The sequence below is a fragment of the Mus caroli genome, unplaced genomic scaffold, assembly GCF_978045245.1.
Source record: "Mus caroli unplaced genomic scaffold, Mus_caroli_1 scaffold_11, whole genome shotgun sequence".
In the NCBI taxonomy this organism is placed as follows: Eukaryota; Metazoa; Chordata; class Mammalia; order Rodentia; family Muridae; genus Mus; species Mus caroli.
The window spans coordinates 60,650,664-60,670,389 of record NW_028227266.1 but is presented as its reverse complement, the minus strand read 5'-3'; the positions used below and the strand labels follow the sequence as shown (position 1 = coordinate 60,670,389).

At 39.6% G+C, this 19,726-nt stretch overlaps 1 protein-coding gene and 1 pseudogene across 2 annotated transcripts in view; both read left to right on the top strand.

Moving 5' to 3' along the window:
• The window catches only part of Glce (glucuronic acid epimerase), a 61,197-nt gene that overhangs the window by 35,686 nt on the left and 5,785 nt on the right, over positions 1–19,726 (top strand). For both annotated transcript variants that reach the window (XR_015048968.1, XM_021172518.3), the window contains exons 3-4: positions 12,260–12,858; positions 14,156–14,401. Coding sequence is in view for 1 of the 2 variants with exons in the window: in XM_021172518.3 (XP_021028177.1) it covers positions 12,273–12,858; positions 14,156–14,401 (832 nt within the window). In the remaining variant the exon portion in view is untranslated. The remainder of the gene's footprint in view (positions 1–12,259; positions 12,859–14,155; positions 14,402–19,726) is intronic.
• On the top strand, positions 12,865–14,144 carry LOC147002048 (interferon-induced transmembrane protein 2 pseudogene; annotated as a pseudogene).

The window sequence follows — 19,726 nt, the reverse complement described above, 5'->3', positions numbered from 1 at the left end:
GATGCAAAGAAAGCAGGATAGTGTGATGAGGTGTAATAAAAAGAAATGTTTGCCTGGGGACAAAAGTCATCAAATTGGCCTACTGCCTGGCCACTTGTTTTAGTAAATAATGTTTTATTGGAACATAGCCATATCCACTCAGTTGTCTTTGTCTGTGGCTACCTTAGCACTTCTATGCTGAGCTCATTACTTTAATTTTAAATATGCATATAATTGTCTAAGTACCTGTACTAAAATCCTGAAGTGAAAACCTTAGGAAGCCTTAGTTTTCTAGCTAGATGTAGTGGAGGCAGAAGTAGGCAAATCTCTTGAGTCCAGCCCGGTCTACAGAGTGAGTAGTTCCAGGCCAGTCAGGTCTACACAGAGATATCCTGTCTCAAAAACACACACACAAAATAAATAAATTAAAAATAAAAAGCAAGCTTTTAAGCTCTCACCTTTCTTACTCTCATCTCTAGCTCCCCTTCTCTCTCTCTCTCCTTTCCCCTCTCTCCACGTGGCCATGGCTGGCCTCTCTCTCTTACTTTCTCTTTTTCTCTCTGCGTTTCTACAATAAAGCTCTAAAACCATTAAATAAATAAATAAATAAATAAATAAATAAATTGCAACACTAGTTTTCTGAGATAATTGGTATATTAAACACAGACATAATGCTGTCAGTGGTTGTGTGCCAAGTGCTTATTTATTTCTGAGTAGTGCTCTGTTTTCAAAACTAAAAGCTTACATAATAGTGTTTTGTTCCTATTCTAAAAAAGAGATTCATACCAACTTTATTTTGCTTTACCTAGTAAGATTAAACAGAACTAGTGAGACTTTGAGAGAATGATGATTGCTATTACTAGCTGCCCAGATTAAGTAATTTACAGCACATGAAGTTTTAAGTGAAAATATCCTAATACAAAAGTTTGAGCCAACTGTGGTAGTGCATTGTAGGTTACTTGAGAGGCTAAGGCAGAAAGATTGAAAGTTCAAGGCTAGCCTGGGCTACATGACAAAATCATCTAGCAGCTAAAATAGGCATTACATTTCCCTCTAAAGTATGAATTCAAACACTTAATATGGTTGTTCCTCCATCTCAGCAAGTTCCATATTGGTGGATTTGACCAACATCAATGCAAAGATGTTTGCAGGGAAAACTATATAAACTTTATTTCCTTGTGGTAGTTTCCTAAACAATATAGTATAACAACTACCGACAAAGCATTTGTGTTCTAACAGTTGGTGCGTGAGTAATCTGGGGGTGATTTACAGGGAGAGGATTTATGGACATTTCATGAAGATATTGTGCTAGTTTACAAAAGGGACTCAGCACACAGATTTTTATGTTCTTGGGTACTAGATCTAATTTAATGTTATTCCTAAAATTATGAATGTTTAGAAACATTAGAAGAAGAAATTAAAATTGGAGTTGAGTAATATATATGCTGTGCTTCTCAACAATCTCTACAACACTAAAGAAAAAAATAAAAGCATATAGTAATCTATGTAGAAATTATAATGCATTTCCAACTTCTATTAAAGAATTACCTGTTTTAGACACTAAAATCTGAAGGGGAAAAATAAGGATGGGGAGGGAACTCATTCTGGATAACTTATTTTTTAAAAATAAATTTTCTATAATTTTCAATGTGTTTTTTAAAAACACCATTGGATTTGAAACAATATATGACACCTAGCCTGAGAGAGTATTTGGTTTAAAATAGGTTTGGATATGATGTTTGTGTTTTTTTGTTCTCAGAAAATAAATTTAAAACTTTTAAAGAAAGAAAACTGGAAATTTAAAACATTTGTAATTGTATTTTAAGAAACTTTGTATTGATTCTTTGTGAGTTTCACATCATGTATCCCAACTCCACTCATCTCTACATCCCTTCACAGCCCCTCCACCCTTGCCCCTCTCCCAAAGAAAAAAAGCATAGAAAACATCTTATCATGGAAGCTGTAGCATGTTACAGTGTGTCCCACAGACATACCCTTTTGTCCACATATCTTTACTTGCAAATGTTCATTGCAGTGAGTCATTGGTCTGTTTCAAGGCCTCTGGCTTCTGCTACACCATCGATACTGGATCCTCACCAGGACTCCTCGAATATCCTGTTGTTGCCCTGTGTCATGGAGATCCTGCATCTTTGATCTGCAGAACTAGCCTCTTCATGTTCCAGCAGTTCATAGTTGAGGTAGATGCTGAGGTAGACTAACTCAAAGCCCTGGATCTCAGGCCTATATGGTAACTGAGCTGGTCATCCCACCAGCTCTCCTGCATCCACACCACAGGGGTGAGCTCTCCAGCACTGCCCCAGTGCTACAGCTGGCAAGGGGTAGGGACATCTGTCCTGCTCTTATGGCCAGCCCACCCACACCCATGCTGCCAAAGCCAGCTCTACTGTGCTGCCCAGTCAAGGTGTGGGTGCTCTCCTATGTGCTGTAGCTAGCAAGGGGCTGAGCCACCTCTCCTTCTTACACCCTCAGAGCTGACTCACCTGCGATTTCACCACCAGGGCCAGCTCTACTGTACTTCCCAGGTAAGGTGCAGGGCCCACTCTCCCAAGTACTCAGCCTGTGAGAGGGGCAGGGCCAGCTCTACACAGCTCTTGGACATCAACATGCAGCAGCCCAAACCAGGGACCTTCATATGGTCTTTAATGGTAATGTGAGTCACAGTCATAGACACAGACTCCTGCTGCTATATTGCCACAGTCCCAGATATGGCCCTCAGCAGCAGCATGGACTGGAATTTTACCATGGCCTCAGGTGGCAGTTCACGATAGGCTATTCCTTTCCACCCTCAGGTCTCCAGTTCTGCCTCTCTTCATACACAGAGTTACTAAGCATGTGTTGAATTTCTGAATTTCAGCTAATAGTAATACAGACATGTATTTTCTGATGGTTGGTGATTTATTTACAAGAAAACCATGTGGTTGCTGGGAAATGAACTCAAGACCTCTGGAAGAGCAGTCAGTACTCTTATCCTCTGAGCTCTAGAATATTTTTATTGTATTTTATTATCTCTAGCTCTAGAATATTTTTATTACCCCAGAAAGTTCCTTTTTATTTATTTTTTTATTTTTTTGTGCTATCCTCCTTGATAGATCTCTCTTCTAGCCACTAACAGAAATGGGATTATATGTAGTGAGTAGCCTTGGATTATGTTCTGGAGATTCATCCATGTTGGGGTAGTGTCTTAGGGTTTTACTGCTGTGAACAGACACCATGACCAAGGCAACTCTTATAAGGACATCTCATTGGGGCTGGCTCACAGGTTCAGAGGTTCAGTCCATTATCCTCAAGGCAGGAGTATGGCAGCATCCAAGCAGGCATGGTTCAGACAGAGCTGAGAGTTCTACATCTTCATCTGAAGGCCACTAGGAGAAGACTGGCTTCCAGGCAGCTAGGACCAGGGTTTTAAAGGCCACACCCACAGTGACACACCTACTCCAACAAGGCCACACCTCCTACTAGTGTCACTTCCTGGGCCAAGCATATACAAACCATCACAGGCACAGGTAGGTATTGGAATCAATATGTTATTAAGTTATATTCCATTGTACACATAAGCCAGTTTATCCTGCCATTAGTTGGACATTTGGATTACTTCTGGCCTAAACTGCTGTTGGTACTTACCTGTTTAATTTGGAATTTTGAATGATATTCTCTTTAGTGAGTACTTTATAGATTTCTTTAGCTTATATCACCTAAAATAGAAGATACTTCATTGAAGGCTCTGTTAGAAATTGAAGACAAAAAATTTCATTGGCTGTTTTGAAATTTGGAGAGCAAATAAATGACATCTGGACAGTTTTAAAAAAGTTTTTCATGTTCTAGTAAAACAAAGATAAATGATAAGAAATGAAGTGGAGCAGAAATGTAGTGTGGCAAACATTGGATTAAAGTTTAAAATTGGCTGGATGTGGTGGTGCATGCCTTTGATCCCAGTATTAGGGAGGTAGAGGCAGGTGGACTCTTGAGTTCTAGACTGGCCTGATCTACAGTGAGCTCCAAGACAGCCAAGGCTACAGAGAGAAACCTGTCTCAAAAAACAAACAAAGAACTTAAAGTTGTAGTTAGGCCTATAATCTGGCTTTATCCATATTATTTGTTAGATTTCTACCTGTACCATTTATTAGTCCTGAGTCAAATTATAATTTTGAATAAATTAGTAACCTATATGAAAGGAAAATGGAACTTTGCAGTTTATCCAATTCAGTTACCTTCCTCTTTAGAAACATTTCCACACTTTCATCTCATTTAGTCCGAGACACTTTTGGGGTGCCAGTGAGAGAGCTAGTACAAGCAGTGATTGGCAGCAGCAGCAGAGCCTGGGTGAGTCAGCACTTGACTCAACATCTGTGTTCTTATCTGGAAAATAGAGCCTGTCTCTCTAGTTCAGAGCAGAAAATGTGATAGCTGATAAGGACTCAAAGCTGCTGGTCTCTTCCTCTTCCCTTTTGTAAGAAGCTCTCTTGTCTCCTACTCACTATTCTGATGAATATTTATTATTAAGAGAAATTTATAATATATTTTAAACAATTTTTTTAGTTGCAAAGGATTAGGCCAGATCAGAAGGCTAGTGCTGTGTTCCCAGAGTAGCACTGATGGGAGGTGGGAGACCCTTCCTTGTTTCATTCCTGTCTTCACAGGATGGCACCAAACTTGAGAGAAGATGTTCTGTGAGAACTTACTGCCATTAGCACTTGTAGATTTCCTAGGAAAGCTCATACTGTGAAGTCCCCTTGTGCGGGAACCATGCAGAGCAAACACATCATTAGGCTCTTTTTCTTAGCTTTCCTAATGAGTGGAGAAATCTCAGGCCTGCAGAGGCCTGCAGCTCCTTTCTGAACTGATTTATTTACATAGCTTATGCTTAGTTTAACACATTGCTTAGAAGCAAGCAGAGAGCCGTTCCCTTCAGTGCTGTACACTACTTCAAAGAAGAATTTAGTGCCACTGCAGTGTTGCTTTTCTGGATGCAAAGCAGCCCTTCGCTCCTCCTTATGCTGCTACTGGAGAAAGTTAAGCTGAAGACCTTAGAGACTCTTAAAGGGCAGACCTGGTACACAGTGCTGCTCTTTGTCTCTGCACAAGCCATGAGCAAGTATTCCGTTCTTACCTAGTTGGCAGAGATACATAGTGATTTGGAACCAGATAATATGATATTGTGGCCTGGTGGAAAGAGCTTAACCCTTCGAGGTCAGATAAATAAATGTTAGTATAAACCCTACTATGTATATAACACAATATATATATGAGGAATGCATTTTTTTTTCCTGTAACCTTCCCTTCCTTTAAAAATAAAGAATACAGAGCAATCTTTTTGATTTGTTGAGGATTTTTAACCCAGACATGCCCTGATAAACAGGGGTAACAAGATTACTGTTGTGTGTTGAGTGTTGCAGCTGATTCTTAGCAGCAACTTGGGATGATGGGAAGATGAAGTTGCTTCAGTAACAGCCTGGTAAAGTAGACTGAAGGGTGTGTAACTACCCACACTGTCAAGAGCAGGCCTTCTTGGTTTCTGGATGAGACGTTTCAGCTTACTATTTATGGCTAACAGTGACTATTGTAGCAGGAATTGATAGCAGCAAAATATATAAGTAAAATTGCCCTGCACTTTCAATTTAGAGAATGCCAACAGATTTATAATAATCTCAGAAAGACTTAGCAATTTATAGTCTTACTAAAATGTTCTTCGAAGTCTACTGTACAGTCCTTATGGAATAAGGCTCTCTTCTTGCTTGTAAGCAATGTGTCAATCTAAGCATATGCTATGCAAAATTAAAATTATTAATTAAATTCATATCTCACTGTGTGGTTGTTATGAACTTATTGTAATCGAGATATAAAAAAGAGGTATTTGGAGAGAAGGTGGTTAATTTGTGCATCGGAAAGACTTTACCCTGGCTTGCGCCCCACGTCCATGTTCTGCTTCTGAGTCATTGAACCCTGCTGTGGTTTTTTTTTTTGGTTTTGTTTTGTTTTAGGTCTTTTGCTTTTAACTTAGCACATTGCTGTCTGGAACAAAAGGTATTTCTCAGTCTTCCTTTCAACTCGAGGTAGCCATGTTTCTGAGGTTTGGCTAATGAGGTGTCAGGAGTGTTCTGTGAAACTGAAGGGATGTCTCATTAAAGGGAACTGATTCCACACAGAGATGTGCTCTTTTGCCCTTGGGCCTTTCTGCTGCTTCCTGGGCTGCAATGCAGACATAAAGCAGAGGCTTCAGTAGCTTTCTTGGGTCATAGGTTGATATAAAAAGATTAAAAGTGACTATGTCCTTGATGAGCATGTAGCTACATTCAACGTTGCAGACTGCATACTTTTGGGTTTCTTTTATGTGAATAAAAAGTAACAATGGCTGGAACATATGGTGTCTGTTTCTAACAGTATAACCCAGTCCTCACAGACCGCAGTGTTGCTGGGCACAGGTATCTGATTCCCTCTAACCCCTCCTCTAGGTGCTGTTGAAATGAAACCAGCACCAGCAGCACAGCACAGCACCATATGCTTGAAATACTGAAATGTCAAGAAATTTCAACTGAACACTTGATATTCACACTGAAAGGAACCAGACCCTGAAATAAATGGCTATCTCAGGTCTTGCACAGAAAGTTACATGATGAACCTAGGATGTCTTGTCATGAAAAATAGCAGAGAAGCTATCAAAAGCCATTGAGGTTGTTTGAAAGGACTTAGAGCCAATTTGAAAAGAGTGACATTGGCTAAAGTTAGAATAACTTGAGCATTAAACACCAGTAACTATAGTAAATTGAAATTCATCAAAGCTCTGAGCTTCTGTGTTGCCTTTTAAAGGTTCTTTGCTTATTTTAGAGGTTATTAAACAACCAATTCGTTACTTTTACAATTGCTAAATAAAAAAATTCAGTAATTACTTTCCTGTACAACTATATATTGTCAAGCTAAGCAAATAGTAAGGCAAGGTTTTCTTTTCTGAGGTGTTCCAGCTAATGCATTGAGAAGGACTGATAAAGTGATAGGCGAACTGCTAATGGAGAGCTTTCTAGTGGCTGTGTGGGGCTGGAAGCACCTACCTGCACATACAGGTTAATTTTACTATCACAGAGATAGTTCTACATCATATATACCCTGAATAAATTTCATACCTCTATCATGAATTACTCCCATTGAACAAAAATTAAACCCTACTCTTATCAAACCTCTAGATCTAGCTGCTGATTTAACAGAAGTACTGGAGACAAGATCCTGCAACAGTTCCAAAAACAAAAGACAACACACCATTCAATACAAGGCAAAAACATTGACTTTTAATGGATTTATTTTGTTGACAGCTTTATGCATGTATATAATGCATTCTGATAACTCTCTCGCCTGCCTTGTTAAATGTCCTCCTTTCTCCAGTCAGTCCTTTTCCCAGATTCATAATGTTTTGATTTGTAACCCAATTAGCTAAACCAAGGCAAGTTGTGATCATTACATTGGAACTATCCCTTGGAGCCTGGTGGAGTCACCCATGCATTAATAACTGAAGAGAGTAATTACCCCTCTCCATGAGGCTAACAGTCAATGGGTAGAGACCCCTGAGCTTCTCCATCATCTGTGCCCCATTGCTGTTAGGCTCATTCTTGTGCACACCCAGTACAGGCATCTGCAGTTGCTGTGAGTTCACAGTGGCAATGTCTACTGTGTCTTGTCTACGAGATAACATCCATAGCTCTTCTTCCTATCTTCTGGCTCTTCCATTCTTTACACCACTCTTCCACAATGCTCCCTGAGTCTTGGAGGTATTCAAGAAGGAATGAGCACTTACCCATCACTTGGCAGCACCATATACAGCCATGATTCTAAATCACATTCCCTGAAAATAGCCTTCTCTGATTAAGGCCAAGAGTAGCAGTGGTCTCTGGGTATAAACGTCAATGTTTAGACTTGACACGATATCAGTTTAGCTGGACAGCAGTATTCAGCTTCCCCCCTAGAGCCTCTGATCTCTCCTACCATGGATTTTTCACCAGGTTTACTGTACCAGACATGGATTCCATCTTATGGGATAGGTCTTAAATCTAATCAGGGTGCAGTTGGTACCTTCCTAACAGTAGTGATATAGATAGAAAGGTACATCTTACCTGGCAAGTTGCTCTTGTAGTTCACAGGATTCACAGCTAGGTAAGTTCACTGTGCCTTTTCTCCCCTGGAAGACTGTGTAGCTCCTTCTTCCAGCTCGGTTCTACCTTGATTTCTCCATAACAAACACATATACTCCATATAAGAGTTTACGTCACAGAAATTTTAGAAAGCATTTCTCCTACCCCTCCCCCTGCTGTGTCTGTCTACCTATCTACCTATTTTTGTTTTTTGAGATAGGATTTCTCTGTCCTGGAACTTGCTCTGTAGACCAGACTGGCCTCAAACCCAGAGATCCACCTGCCTCTGTCTCCACCCCAGTGTTGAGATTTAAGGCATGCACCATCAACACCTGTGGAAATCATTTCTTAGGCTTATATATGTACTCATTGATAAGTGGATATTAGGCAAAAAGCTCCGAATACCCATTATACAACTCACAGACCATATGAAGCTCAAGAAGGAGGAAGAACAAAGTGTAGGTACTTTGGTCCTACTTAGAATGGGGAACAAAATAATCATGGGAGGTAGAGGGAGGGAGAGAAGAGGGGAGAGAGAAAGGGGAACAGGATCAGGTGTGGGAGGATACAGGGGAGAAGTACAGAGTGTCAGGAAATTGAACAGAGGTGTGTAGCAGTAGGGGATGGGGAACCGGGGGTAGCCACTAGATTCCTAAATGCCAGGGAAGCAAGAGATCCCTAGGACCCAACGGGGATGACATTAGCTGAAATACCAAACAAAGGGGAGATAGAACCTGCAGAGACCATATCCATTGGTTAGGAACGGTCCCCTGTTGAGGGATGGGACCACCCACCCATCTCAAAAATATTAACCCAGAATTGCTCCTGTCTAAAGGAAGTACAGGGACAAAGGATGGAGCAAAGACTGTAGGAAAAGCCATCCAAAGACTGTCCCACTTGGGGATCCATCCCAGCTGTAGACACCAAACCCAGACACTATTGCTGATGCCAAGAAGCACTTGCTGACAGGAGCCGGGTATAGCTGTCCCTTGAGAAGGCTCTGCCAGAGCCTGACCAGATAGAGGTGTGGATGCTTGCAGCTAACCGCCAAACTGAGCACAGGGATGCCAATGGAGGAGTTAAGGGGAGGAGTTAAGGGAAGGACCGAAGGAGCTGAAGGTGTTTGCAACCCCATAGGAACAACAACAGTATCAACCAACCAGAGCTCCCAGGGACTAAACCAACCAAAGAGTACACATGGGGGGAGGGGGGAACCCATGACTCCAGCTGCATAGAAACCAGAGGATGGCATTATCTGGCATCAATGGAAGGGGAGGCCCAGCATAGGGGAATGCAAGGGTGGGGAAGGTAGGAGTGGATGGGTGGGTGGAGGAGCACCGTCATAGAAGCAGGGTGGGGGAGGGATGGGATAAGGGGTTTGCAGAGGGGAAACCAGGAAGGGGGATAACTTTTGAAATGTAAATAAATAAAATAACCAATTATAAAAAGAGAAAAATTGCAGAGATCATAGATATTGAAAATGAATTCACAAGGCTAAGATAAAAAAAAGAATACTAGCTAATAGAAAGATATAAATTAAAAGAGTATAGATAAAATAAGGACAATAGGATGGAAACTTTTTAAAAGCATTAAGCAATAGAGTAGACATTGAATTATGCAGTAGCCAAATTAAACTGCACCAGAATAAAGAACACATTCAAAAATTGAATTCATGATATAGAATACAAATTTGAGAAGCTTTCCCAAAATGCAAATGAAAAGAGATATAAAATATTTGAAGAAAGCAAAGAATAAAAAGATGTAATATATAGAATTTATATTCTAGAGAGACCAGAGCCAGTTGAATAGGGATCGATTTGTTATTAAACACTGTAGGAAAAAGATGGAGGATTACTTGATTATAATTCAAACAGGAGTATTCCCTAACACTTGCTACGTTTAATAAATGAGGCAAACAAGCCTATTCTGGTATTCCTGTTTTAAAATCATCTTTAAAAAATATTAAAAACTTTTATCATGCATCTAAGCAAGAAAAGAAACAAGCAAAGATACCAATACAGAGTCTTGCCTTAGGTTGTTCTTACAGTTAAACTGTATTTATATGTGCATGATTTGGGACTAAATGAGATTAAGAAGTCCCATTTTCTTTTGTTTTATTTTTTTAGTAAGAAATGCTATCAGATACAAATCTTGGCATTGGGGTTATTGAAAATATGTTAAACTATGTTATTTTGGTTTTCCTATCATGTGCTGTGTCATAGAGTAGTGTTGTTCAATGAGCAGTTACTCACATTTGGATAAAGGAAGAAAGATACTCCTCAAAGATATATCAAAGAGCCTTGTATTTCTGTGTTTAAATTTTTTTTATTATTGTGTATGTTCATGATATTTGGGTTGGAATGCAGTAAGAGTGGAGGCCAAAAGAACTTTGTGGGATCCTCTCTTCTGTCATGGGTTCTGGAGTCAAACTTATTATTTCTGTTTAATGGTCAAAATGTCTGGCATAGTGGATATATTATATAAATGATAACACATGGGTGCTTTGGCTCAGTTTGTCTTTATCACAACTTAAGAAAATCTTTTATTTATAAGCATGACCTTTGACAGATTGCTTGTACCACACTTTGTGCTACTTTGTTGTTTTTAAGTCACTTAATACATTTTCTCATAGTAGTAAATGATAGAACATTATTAGAATGAGTATTTCTAGTACAAGAAGAAATATTAACTATCTCCCAGATTGATTCAAAGTTTTTGAATACTGACTTGATGCTACAAGTGGAAAATGGTAATGAAACTTCCTCATGCACAAAATCATCAAAAATACGCTCTAAGATTTGGAGCTGGTATGATGGCTCAGTAGTTATAATCACTTACTGCTCTTTCAGAGGACCTGGTTTGGATTTCCAGCACCTGGATCAAGCAGCTCACACCCACCAGCTCTAGTTCCAAGGGGTCCAGTACTCTCTTCTGGTCTCTGAGAGTACCTGCACACGACACATGGTGTACAAGAACATACATATAGGATAAATACATTCACACATAGAACTAACACATAATTTCCCATGTTCCTCTGGGACCCCTACATATCATCATAGCTGACTGATAAGCCAATGGCCAACAGGGCCAACAACGTCAGTGTCTTCTCCCTTCATAGTACTGGAATGACATTATCTGGCTTAAATTTAAAAGTATTCTGACTGCTATATTGAAAATAGACTTGGGGATATAATACTAGGCATGGGTAGAAGAGGGCCAATTTGGCTAGTGCTAAAGTGCTGAATGTGAAAAATGACCACAGCTTATCATTGTGACAGTAGTGAAGTTGGCCATTTGGGTCTCAAGTGAGCAACAAGGAATTAAAGTTTTTAGTTTGGGTCTCAAGTGAGCAACAAGGAATTAAAGTTTTTAGTCTGAGTGGTAGAAGAGTGAGTAGGTTGAAGATGATCTGGATGAAGCAGTGAGCTTATTTGCCTTACAACTAAAGATGCCAGTTACTTGGGTTGGCTCTTGGGTATATATGTTTCTGTAGTTACAAAGAAAATCTAGCTTAGATAGAGAATGTGGGATACTCAGCATGCAAGTTCCTATTAAGGCATGAGGCCTGGGTGAGATCATTCAAAAATGAACAGAGATAAGGAACCTTGCAGTCTAGGACTAGAAGGCCTGGCCAGCATGTAAGGGAGGAAGGGAGGCTCAGAACAGACTGAAGGGGAGTGGCCAGTGGGGGCCTAAGACCAGTTCTTTGGTCTTAACTACTTTAAAAGTAGAACTGTAAGATGTTTCTTTTAAGACAGGGTTTCTCTGTGTAGCTCTGGCTGTCCTGGAACTCACTCTGTAGACCAGGCTTGCCTTGAACTCACAGGGATCTACCTCCTGAGTGCTGGGATTAAAGGTTTGTGCCACCACCTCCCAACTATAAGGTGCTTCTTTAAGTTTAGGGGCATAGTAAACATTGTTGAGATACTAGAGGAACACTGAATGAAATTTTGGACATCTCTGCTTTAGGTTTATGCTGAGCAGTTTGCCTCTTATCTTCACCTATGCTGAAAAGTTTGAGTTCATAATTTTGAACACGCATTTGATAAAACGTTCTGACTGCACATTGAATAAATATATTTTAAATGAACTTACCTTTAAAATGTCAGTAACAACTCTGCATGGTTTTCTTCTTGCCTCCATAGGTATGGTCTGAATATGCGTTGTTTGGCAGCTCGGGTCAACTATAAGACTTTGATTATCATCTGTGCGCTATTCACTTTGGTCACAGTACTTTTGTGGAATAAGTGTTCCAGCGACAAAGCAATCCAGTTTCCTCGGCACTTGAGTAGTGGATTCAGAGTGGATGGATTAGAAAAAAGATCAGCAGCATCTGAAAGTAACCACTATGCTAACCACATAGCCAAACAGCAGTCAGAAGAGGCATTTCCTCAGGAACAACAGAAGGCACCCCCTGTTGTTGGGGGCTTCAATAGCAACGGGGGAAGCAAGGTGTTAGGGCTCAAATATGAAGAGATTGACTGTCTCATAAACGATGAACACACCATTAAAGGGAGACGAGAGGGGAATGAAGTTTTTCTTCCATTCACTTGGGTTGAGAAATACTTTGATGTTTATGGAAAGGTGGTCCAGTATGACGGCTATGATCGATTTGAATTCTCTCATAGCTATTCCAAAGTCTATGCACAGAGATCACCTTATCACCCTGACGGTGTGTTTATGTCCTTTGAAGGCTACAATGTGGAAGTCCGAGACAGAGTCAAATGTATAAGTGGAGTTGAAGGTAGGTATCTGTTTACTGTACTTGGATTCTTCTAGCTTGATTATGTTAAGGACTAAGAAACTAAAGATGTTGTACAACCACTATATAGCACAATGGGAAGAGGACTTTCATTGTTGCTCTGTCTCAGCAAGAAGGAACAGGTAAAATGTAAACCTATTGAAGCTTTCCAGTTGGTGTGAGGTAAGGGCAGCAGTTAAGACCAGACTGAATAAACAGGCTTATTCCATTAATCTGCCTCAGAGTCTCATTAGTGAGGTCAGGGTATCAAGCTCTAGAAATTGTGCTTCAAAACAACATAGGTACTAGGCCAGGGATGTGACAGTGTTTGCCTAAAATGTGCAAGGCCTAGAGTTCAGTCTCTGCTATCACAGAAACACATATATGTAGCAATAAAAACTTTGCTGATACAGGGACTAGGTGGGCAAGGAATCCCAGGCTACTGGTAAGCTATCACCTGAATTCTTTCTCCAACTGTAATTCCCCAACATTAAATGTTTTATCACTTAGTAAAAGGTCAGTTTATATATATTTTTAAAAATAAGTGAGAGAACCAGGGTAGCAGCAGCCATCCTCCAAACGGGGTGATTGTCTCAGAGTCAATACCATGAGCCACAATACTCAAGCCTTCTTGCCCACCAATGCCAGACTTCCTCCAAGCTATGAGACAATCAAAGAAGAGTATGGGGTGACTGAGCTGGTGGAACCCAACAACTCAGCTGTTGTAAGGACCACCATGATCAACATGCCCAGAGAGGTGGCTGTGCCTGGTCATGTGGTCTGGTCCCTGTTCAATATACTCTTCTTCAATGCCTGCTGCCTGGGCTTCATTGCCTATGCCTACTCTGTGAAGTCCAGGAACAGGAAGATGTGGGCGATGTGATTGGAGCATATCTGTATCATTATTTTCTCTACCACCTCTGTGGTAGTCTTTCAATTGTTTTTTACAAAGAATGCCACATTCTGGATTCTAGCTGCCCTGTGTTCCACAGTCCACATCTGGCCCTCCCCCTAGGCTGAAGCCTTGACCCTTAACCCTATGCATATGCAAATGTTACTTCACATATCTGTTCACTGTGGATTCAATGAAGTGCATGTGGTGGCAAAAAAGAAAAAAAAGTGATTACAAAGACGTACAATAATGTACAATCCGAGAACAAAACACAGCGAATTAAAGCAGAAAAAAAGCTTCAGAGTTGCAGATAACCCTAAAACCTTCCTCAGAAGTGGAACCGTGAAGAGTGGTCCTCAGAATGACTCCTCCGCGTCTAGGTTTAGTGATGTCGTTTGTGTTTTATAGGTGTGCCATTATCTACACAGTGGGGGCCTCAAGGCTATTTCTACCCAATCCAGATTGCACAGTATGGGCTAAGTCATTACAGCAAGAATCTAACCGAGAAACCCCCTCACATAGAAGTATATGAGACAGCAGAAGACAGGGACAGAAACATCAGACCTAATGAATGGACTGTGCCCAAGGGCTGCTTCATGGCCAGTGTGGCTGACAAGTCTAGATCCACCAATGTTAAACAGTTTATTGCTCCAGGTGAGTTTCATGCTGTATATCTCTTTCATTTCAGTTGACCTAACAAACTGGGGTACCTTTAAACTTTTTAATTTTTTTATGTTATGACCTAACAAACTGGGGTACCTTTAATTTTTTTAATGTTTATTTATGTAGTAATAAGCCCTTTATGTTACATAAATAAATGATGTTATCTAAGTAAAATCCTCCAAAACGGAACTGGGGGGAAAAGTATTATGAAAAGGAGAATTTACTACCTGACGAACCAAACTGTAGGGTGATACTAAAATGTAGATACAGCTATTGTGTGCATCCTGGGGTTTGTATACTCTAAAATGAAGTTCTTCGGTTTGGTTTAGTCTTTGGTACTGGGATCTAGCCCAGGGCTTTGTACATACTAAGTAAGCATTCTTCCACTGAGTGAGCATCCTTGGGGGGTGGGGGGTCCTAAGTTAAATTTTGTTTTAACTGCAAGAGACATCCTATCCTTTGCCTGTTTTTTAACCAATAGAATTTTCTTTTTGTAACAAAATTACAGCATTACCAAATAGGCCTGTACTTAACCTGAATTTTGTTCATGCACTACATTATCTGAAATTTCATATAAAACCATTTCCATTAATAAAATCACTTATAAGATCAAATTAACCTTATGCAACATTTCCCTTTTACTGAGACAGTCTCATTAATTAGTATGTAATGTATTTTCCTGTACTAATCAATACCCATGAGAACTAATGAGTCCATTACTTAAAAAGACAATGAAATAATCTTAGCACCTCAGGCTTAATCTAGATGATGAAATGTTGTCAGATTCAGAACTCATTCCTCCCCCTCTAAACTGGAGCAGGTAAATAAAAGAGAAGTAAATAAAAGTAGGTAAAGGAGAAGAGCTCCTTTGTATTTTGTTTTTGTTCTTTATTGACAACAGACTGGAAAGCCACATATAGATCTGCTGGGTCTACATTGTCCTGAGTAGTACATTTAGTAATGTTAATGCAGTGCAAAGAAGGGATGATTTTTAGTTTTTATTGTGACTAGAGCTTCTTTTCTCCCATGCCATTTTGTGGTACTCCACTGCATAGGGTGTCTTAGCGTATCATAAAATACCTGCCATGGCTGGATGAGAGGTTATAAGGAAATGCTCAAGAATACTTGTTTTATAACTAGGGAGGTTTTACAGCAGGAAATTATTACATGAGGCAAAGGAATGTTTGGTTTTGGATGAACCCAAGGAGTTTTGTTTTATATTGATAGTGTTGTCTAGGTGTTGGTAGAAAATTGTACCCTTCATCCAGTCTCCTAGAGTATCTGGATGGTCTAATTCTGTCCTGTTGACAGTGACAAATTTCATTAATGCCTTGCTGAATGCAAAGGTAGACTCACATATTATTCAATGAGGGATCTTCACCTTAGCCTATCATTCATTCAGTGGTCAGTTGCTAGAGATAAACCACTTTTTGGGGTAGTTTCAAGCACACAAAGAACTGTTGGCAGCCATGTTGTTAGAAGGATATACCTATTCAGTTGCTCCCTGTTGGTAAGTCTGTTAGCTGGGAATGGCATTCACATGTTACTGTGGGAGTTCCACTATCAGGGTGAGAGAGAATGATTGCAGCTCCGTGAGAACTAGAATCAAGTGAGTAAGGCAGCATCACTGAAACATGGCTGTGAGGCTTGAAGATAGTTAGAAACTACAGCTTGGTGGGGAACAATCCAAGGCATCATTGGTGAGAAGCTGAGACTTGTCTTAAAAGCATAGGTGTAAGCGAGCTAAGGCTCTGGGGAACCAGGGATTCTTCTTCCTTGTTTTTAATCCCCAAAGGAGTTTGCTTTCTCCAAGGGAACAAAATCATCTTGAGCAAAAAAACTATTTTGTAAGCAAGATGTTCTAGTGCGATCCTAACACGTAGGAAGCAGAGTCAGAACAACATGAGTTCCTGAGCGGCCTAGACTACATAGTGAGACCCTGCCTGAAAATATCACACACTGGTGCTGACCATTTTATGTCTGCAACTTCTTATTCTTTATTTACTAAATAATAATTTCCTTAAAGTTTATTTATATGGATCTGTCTATTTACACAGATAGGTAGGTAGACAGATAGACAGACAGACAGAGTCATGGCCCTAGCTGACCTCAAACTCACTATATAGTTGAGAATGGAATGACCTTGAACTCCTAATCTCTTCTGCTTCTCTCCCAAAAGACAGCTACTGATTTGTTTGAGTTAATTTTATATTCTGCCACTTTGCTGAAGTTGTTTACCAGGGGGTCACTTATGTATACTATTATATCGTCTGCAAATAGTGATACTTTGACTTCTTCCTTTCCAGTTTGTATCCCCTTGATCTCCTTTTGTTGTCTAGTTGCTCTAGCTAGAACGTCCAAGTACTATATTGAATAGATAGGGAAAGAGTGGGCAACCTAGTCTTGTCCCAGATTTTAGTGGGATTGCTTCTAGGTTTTCTGTTTAATTTGATGTTGGCTGTTGGTTTGCAATATATTGCTTTTATTATATTTAGGTATGTGCCATGAATTCCTGATCTCTCCAAGACTTTTAACATGAAGGGGTATTGTATTTTGTCAAAGGCTTTTCAGCATCTAGTGAGATGACCATGTGGCTTTTTTCCTTGAATTTGTTTATATAGTGGATTACATGAGGGATTTCTATATATTGAACCATCCCTGCATCCCTGGGATGAAGCCTACTTGATTGTGGTGAATGATGGTTTTGATGTGTTCTTGGATTCAGTTTGCAAGAATTTTATTGAGTAGTTTTACATCAGTATTCATAAGCAAGATTGGTCTGAAGTTCTGTTTCTTTGTTGGAACTCTGTGTGGTGTAGGTACCAGAGCAACTGTGGCTTCATAGAATGAATTAGGTAGTGTTGCTCCTGTTTTTATTTTTATGGAATAGTTTAAGGAGTGTTGGTATTAGCTCTTTTTTGAAGGTCTGGTAGAGTTCTACACTAAAACCATCTGACCCTGGGCTTCTTTGCTTGGGAGGTTTTTGATGACTGTTTCTATTTCCTTAGAGGTTATGGGACTGTTTAGATAGTTTACCTGGTCTTGATTTAACTTTGGTATGTGGTATCTGTCTAGAAAATCATCTACATTTTAAAATTGAATGATCTAGAACCTCATGCTTGTAATTAGCTTTCCCAAAGCATTCTTTTCCTCCCATTTTCACGACCTCTCCTCCTCTCTCTCCTGTTTAGCTGTTTTCTCCCAGGCATCTGCTGAGTACTTCTCCCACCATTTTTCCTACCTCATCCAGGTTTGAGTAGGGCAGTTTCTCATCTGATGTGGTAAACACGTTGACAATGACTGAATAAATGATAGTAGCTTTCTGTAAGGAGACTGACTTAAAGACAGTTCTGTTTCCCTAGCTTTACTGAGTGTAATTGACAAATGAATTTGTATATATTTAGGGTGTACCATATGATGTTTTGAAGCATGGTGAAAATTGGTTACCAGAATCATGATAGGTAGTTTATACGGGGCTGGAATTTAACGCCCATGTCAGGTGGCTCACAGACACCTATAACTCTACTTCTAGGGATCTGAAGCTGATGGCCTCTAGCTTCCCTTGGCACCTGCACTTACACACAACCCAGATACAAATACATAATTACAAGTAATAAACAAAAGACGATTTACATATCCATCGCCTCATAGAGTTAGTGTGTATGTTGGTAAGAGTGTAGAAAATGTCAGCATATTTTAGGCGTGTGATACATTATTATCTGCTGTTTGCCATGTTATATATCAGGCATCTGAAAGCTTGTATTCTTTGGCTTCCATCTCCCTATTTCCTCCATTTTCTAGTTTCTGAATACACCATTCTGTTTCTATGAGTTCAGCTTTCTTACTAATTTTCTTGTGATATTTAATGTAATCAGAGTATAGTAGCAATATGCATGCCACATACAGCATCTACCTTTTTGTGACCAGTTTCATAAGTATTAGCTCTCAGATGGTAGGATTTCTTTCTCTTTTACAACTGAAAATTACAAATACACATTATCCATTCACCTATTGCCACACACATGTTATTTGCACGTCTTGGCTATTTCTACTAATCTTTCAGTGAACATGGGGTATCTGTCACCAGCATACCTCTTTGAGATAGTAATGTGTCTCCTTTGGTAAGTGTAGACCCAGAAGTGGGATTCCTGGTTCACCTGAGTTCTGGTTTTAGTTTGGGGAAACTTTATACAAATTGCTGTTTTAATGGCTGTACCAATTTACATCATGCCTCAAAGTTCACAAAGATCCTTTCCACCACATTTGCAGCAGGCCTTGGTTAGTGTTTGTGCTTTTCTTGGCAGTCCTAATCTATGGTGGGTGTTGTTTTGCTTTGGTTTTGTTTATCCCACTTCCTTTGGGATAAGGAATAGACACCTTTGCATATACCCTGTGGCTATTTGTGACTTTGGAGATTGCCACAAATTAACTTAAGAATTCTTTCATTTATTGCTTTTGTTTTCTATTGAGTTCCTTATATATCATGGATATTAACCCCTTCTCAGATCTGTAATGTGCAGATATTTCCTCCTTTTTCCCCCCTTTTCACTTAGTTGATTGCTATACTTTATAGTTTGATACAGTCTCACTCTTCTGTTTGGTTTTGGTGGTAGTGATAGTAATTTTGGTACCTGTGTTTTAAGTGTCAAATCTAGAAAATAATTGGCAGCATGTTTGTCCTCTTTTGTTAAAGTACACATGTGCCATCTAGACCAAACAAAGTATTAGTAGCTCCTGAAAATAACTGCTCAGAAAATAGGGCCCATGAGCTTGTAGGATTCTGTTAGTAGATTGGAAGGAGGAGACCCCAGACAACAGGGTGTTCTAAGGAGAACATCAGACCATCCCTTATTCTACCACTCAGAACTCACTGTAGTCTTGCAGATTATATGACTTCACAAGTATGACCAAAAGGAGGACACTGAAAGACTGTTTCCTGTCACTGTTGGGAAGACTCCAGTTATTGACTGGTGAGGACTGTGACTTCTTATTGGTCCTCTGTGTCCCAGAGCCCTTTTGTTAGTGTTAAGGATTTAGAAAAATTAATAATCAGACCTTTAGAAAGGTTCATTCATTACTGAATCCTTTGGACTCTCTGGTATATTAAGATATAATAAGAGGATTAATTAGACTATGTCCCTTAATTCAATTTTTATAAATAAAATGAAAAATTAGAACAGAATTATGGGAGGAAATGGATTTCAGCTTCCCTTTATCTGGACTTTAAAGATGGGGCATTGTCTTCAGTCTGCCCAAATAGATGTAATACTTAATATTGATGTCAGATCAATGAGGTATTACCCCAAGATAAAAAAA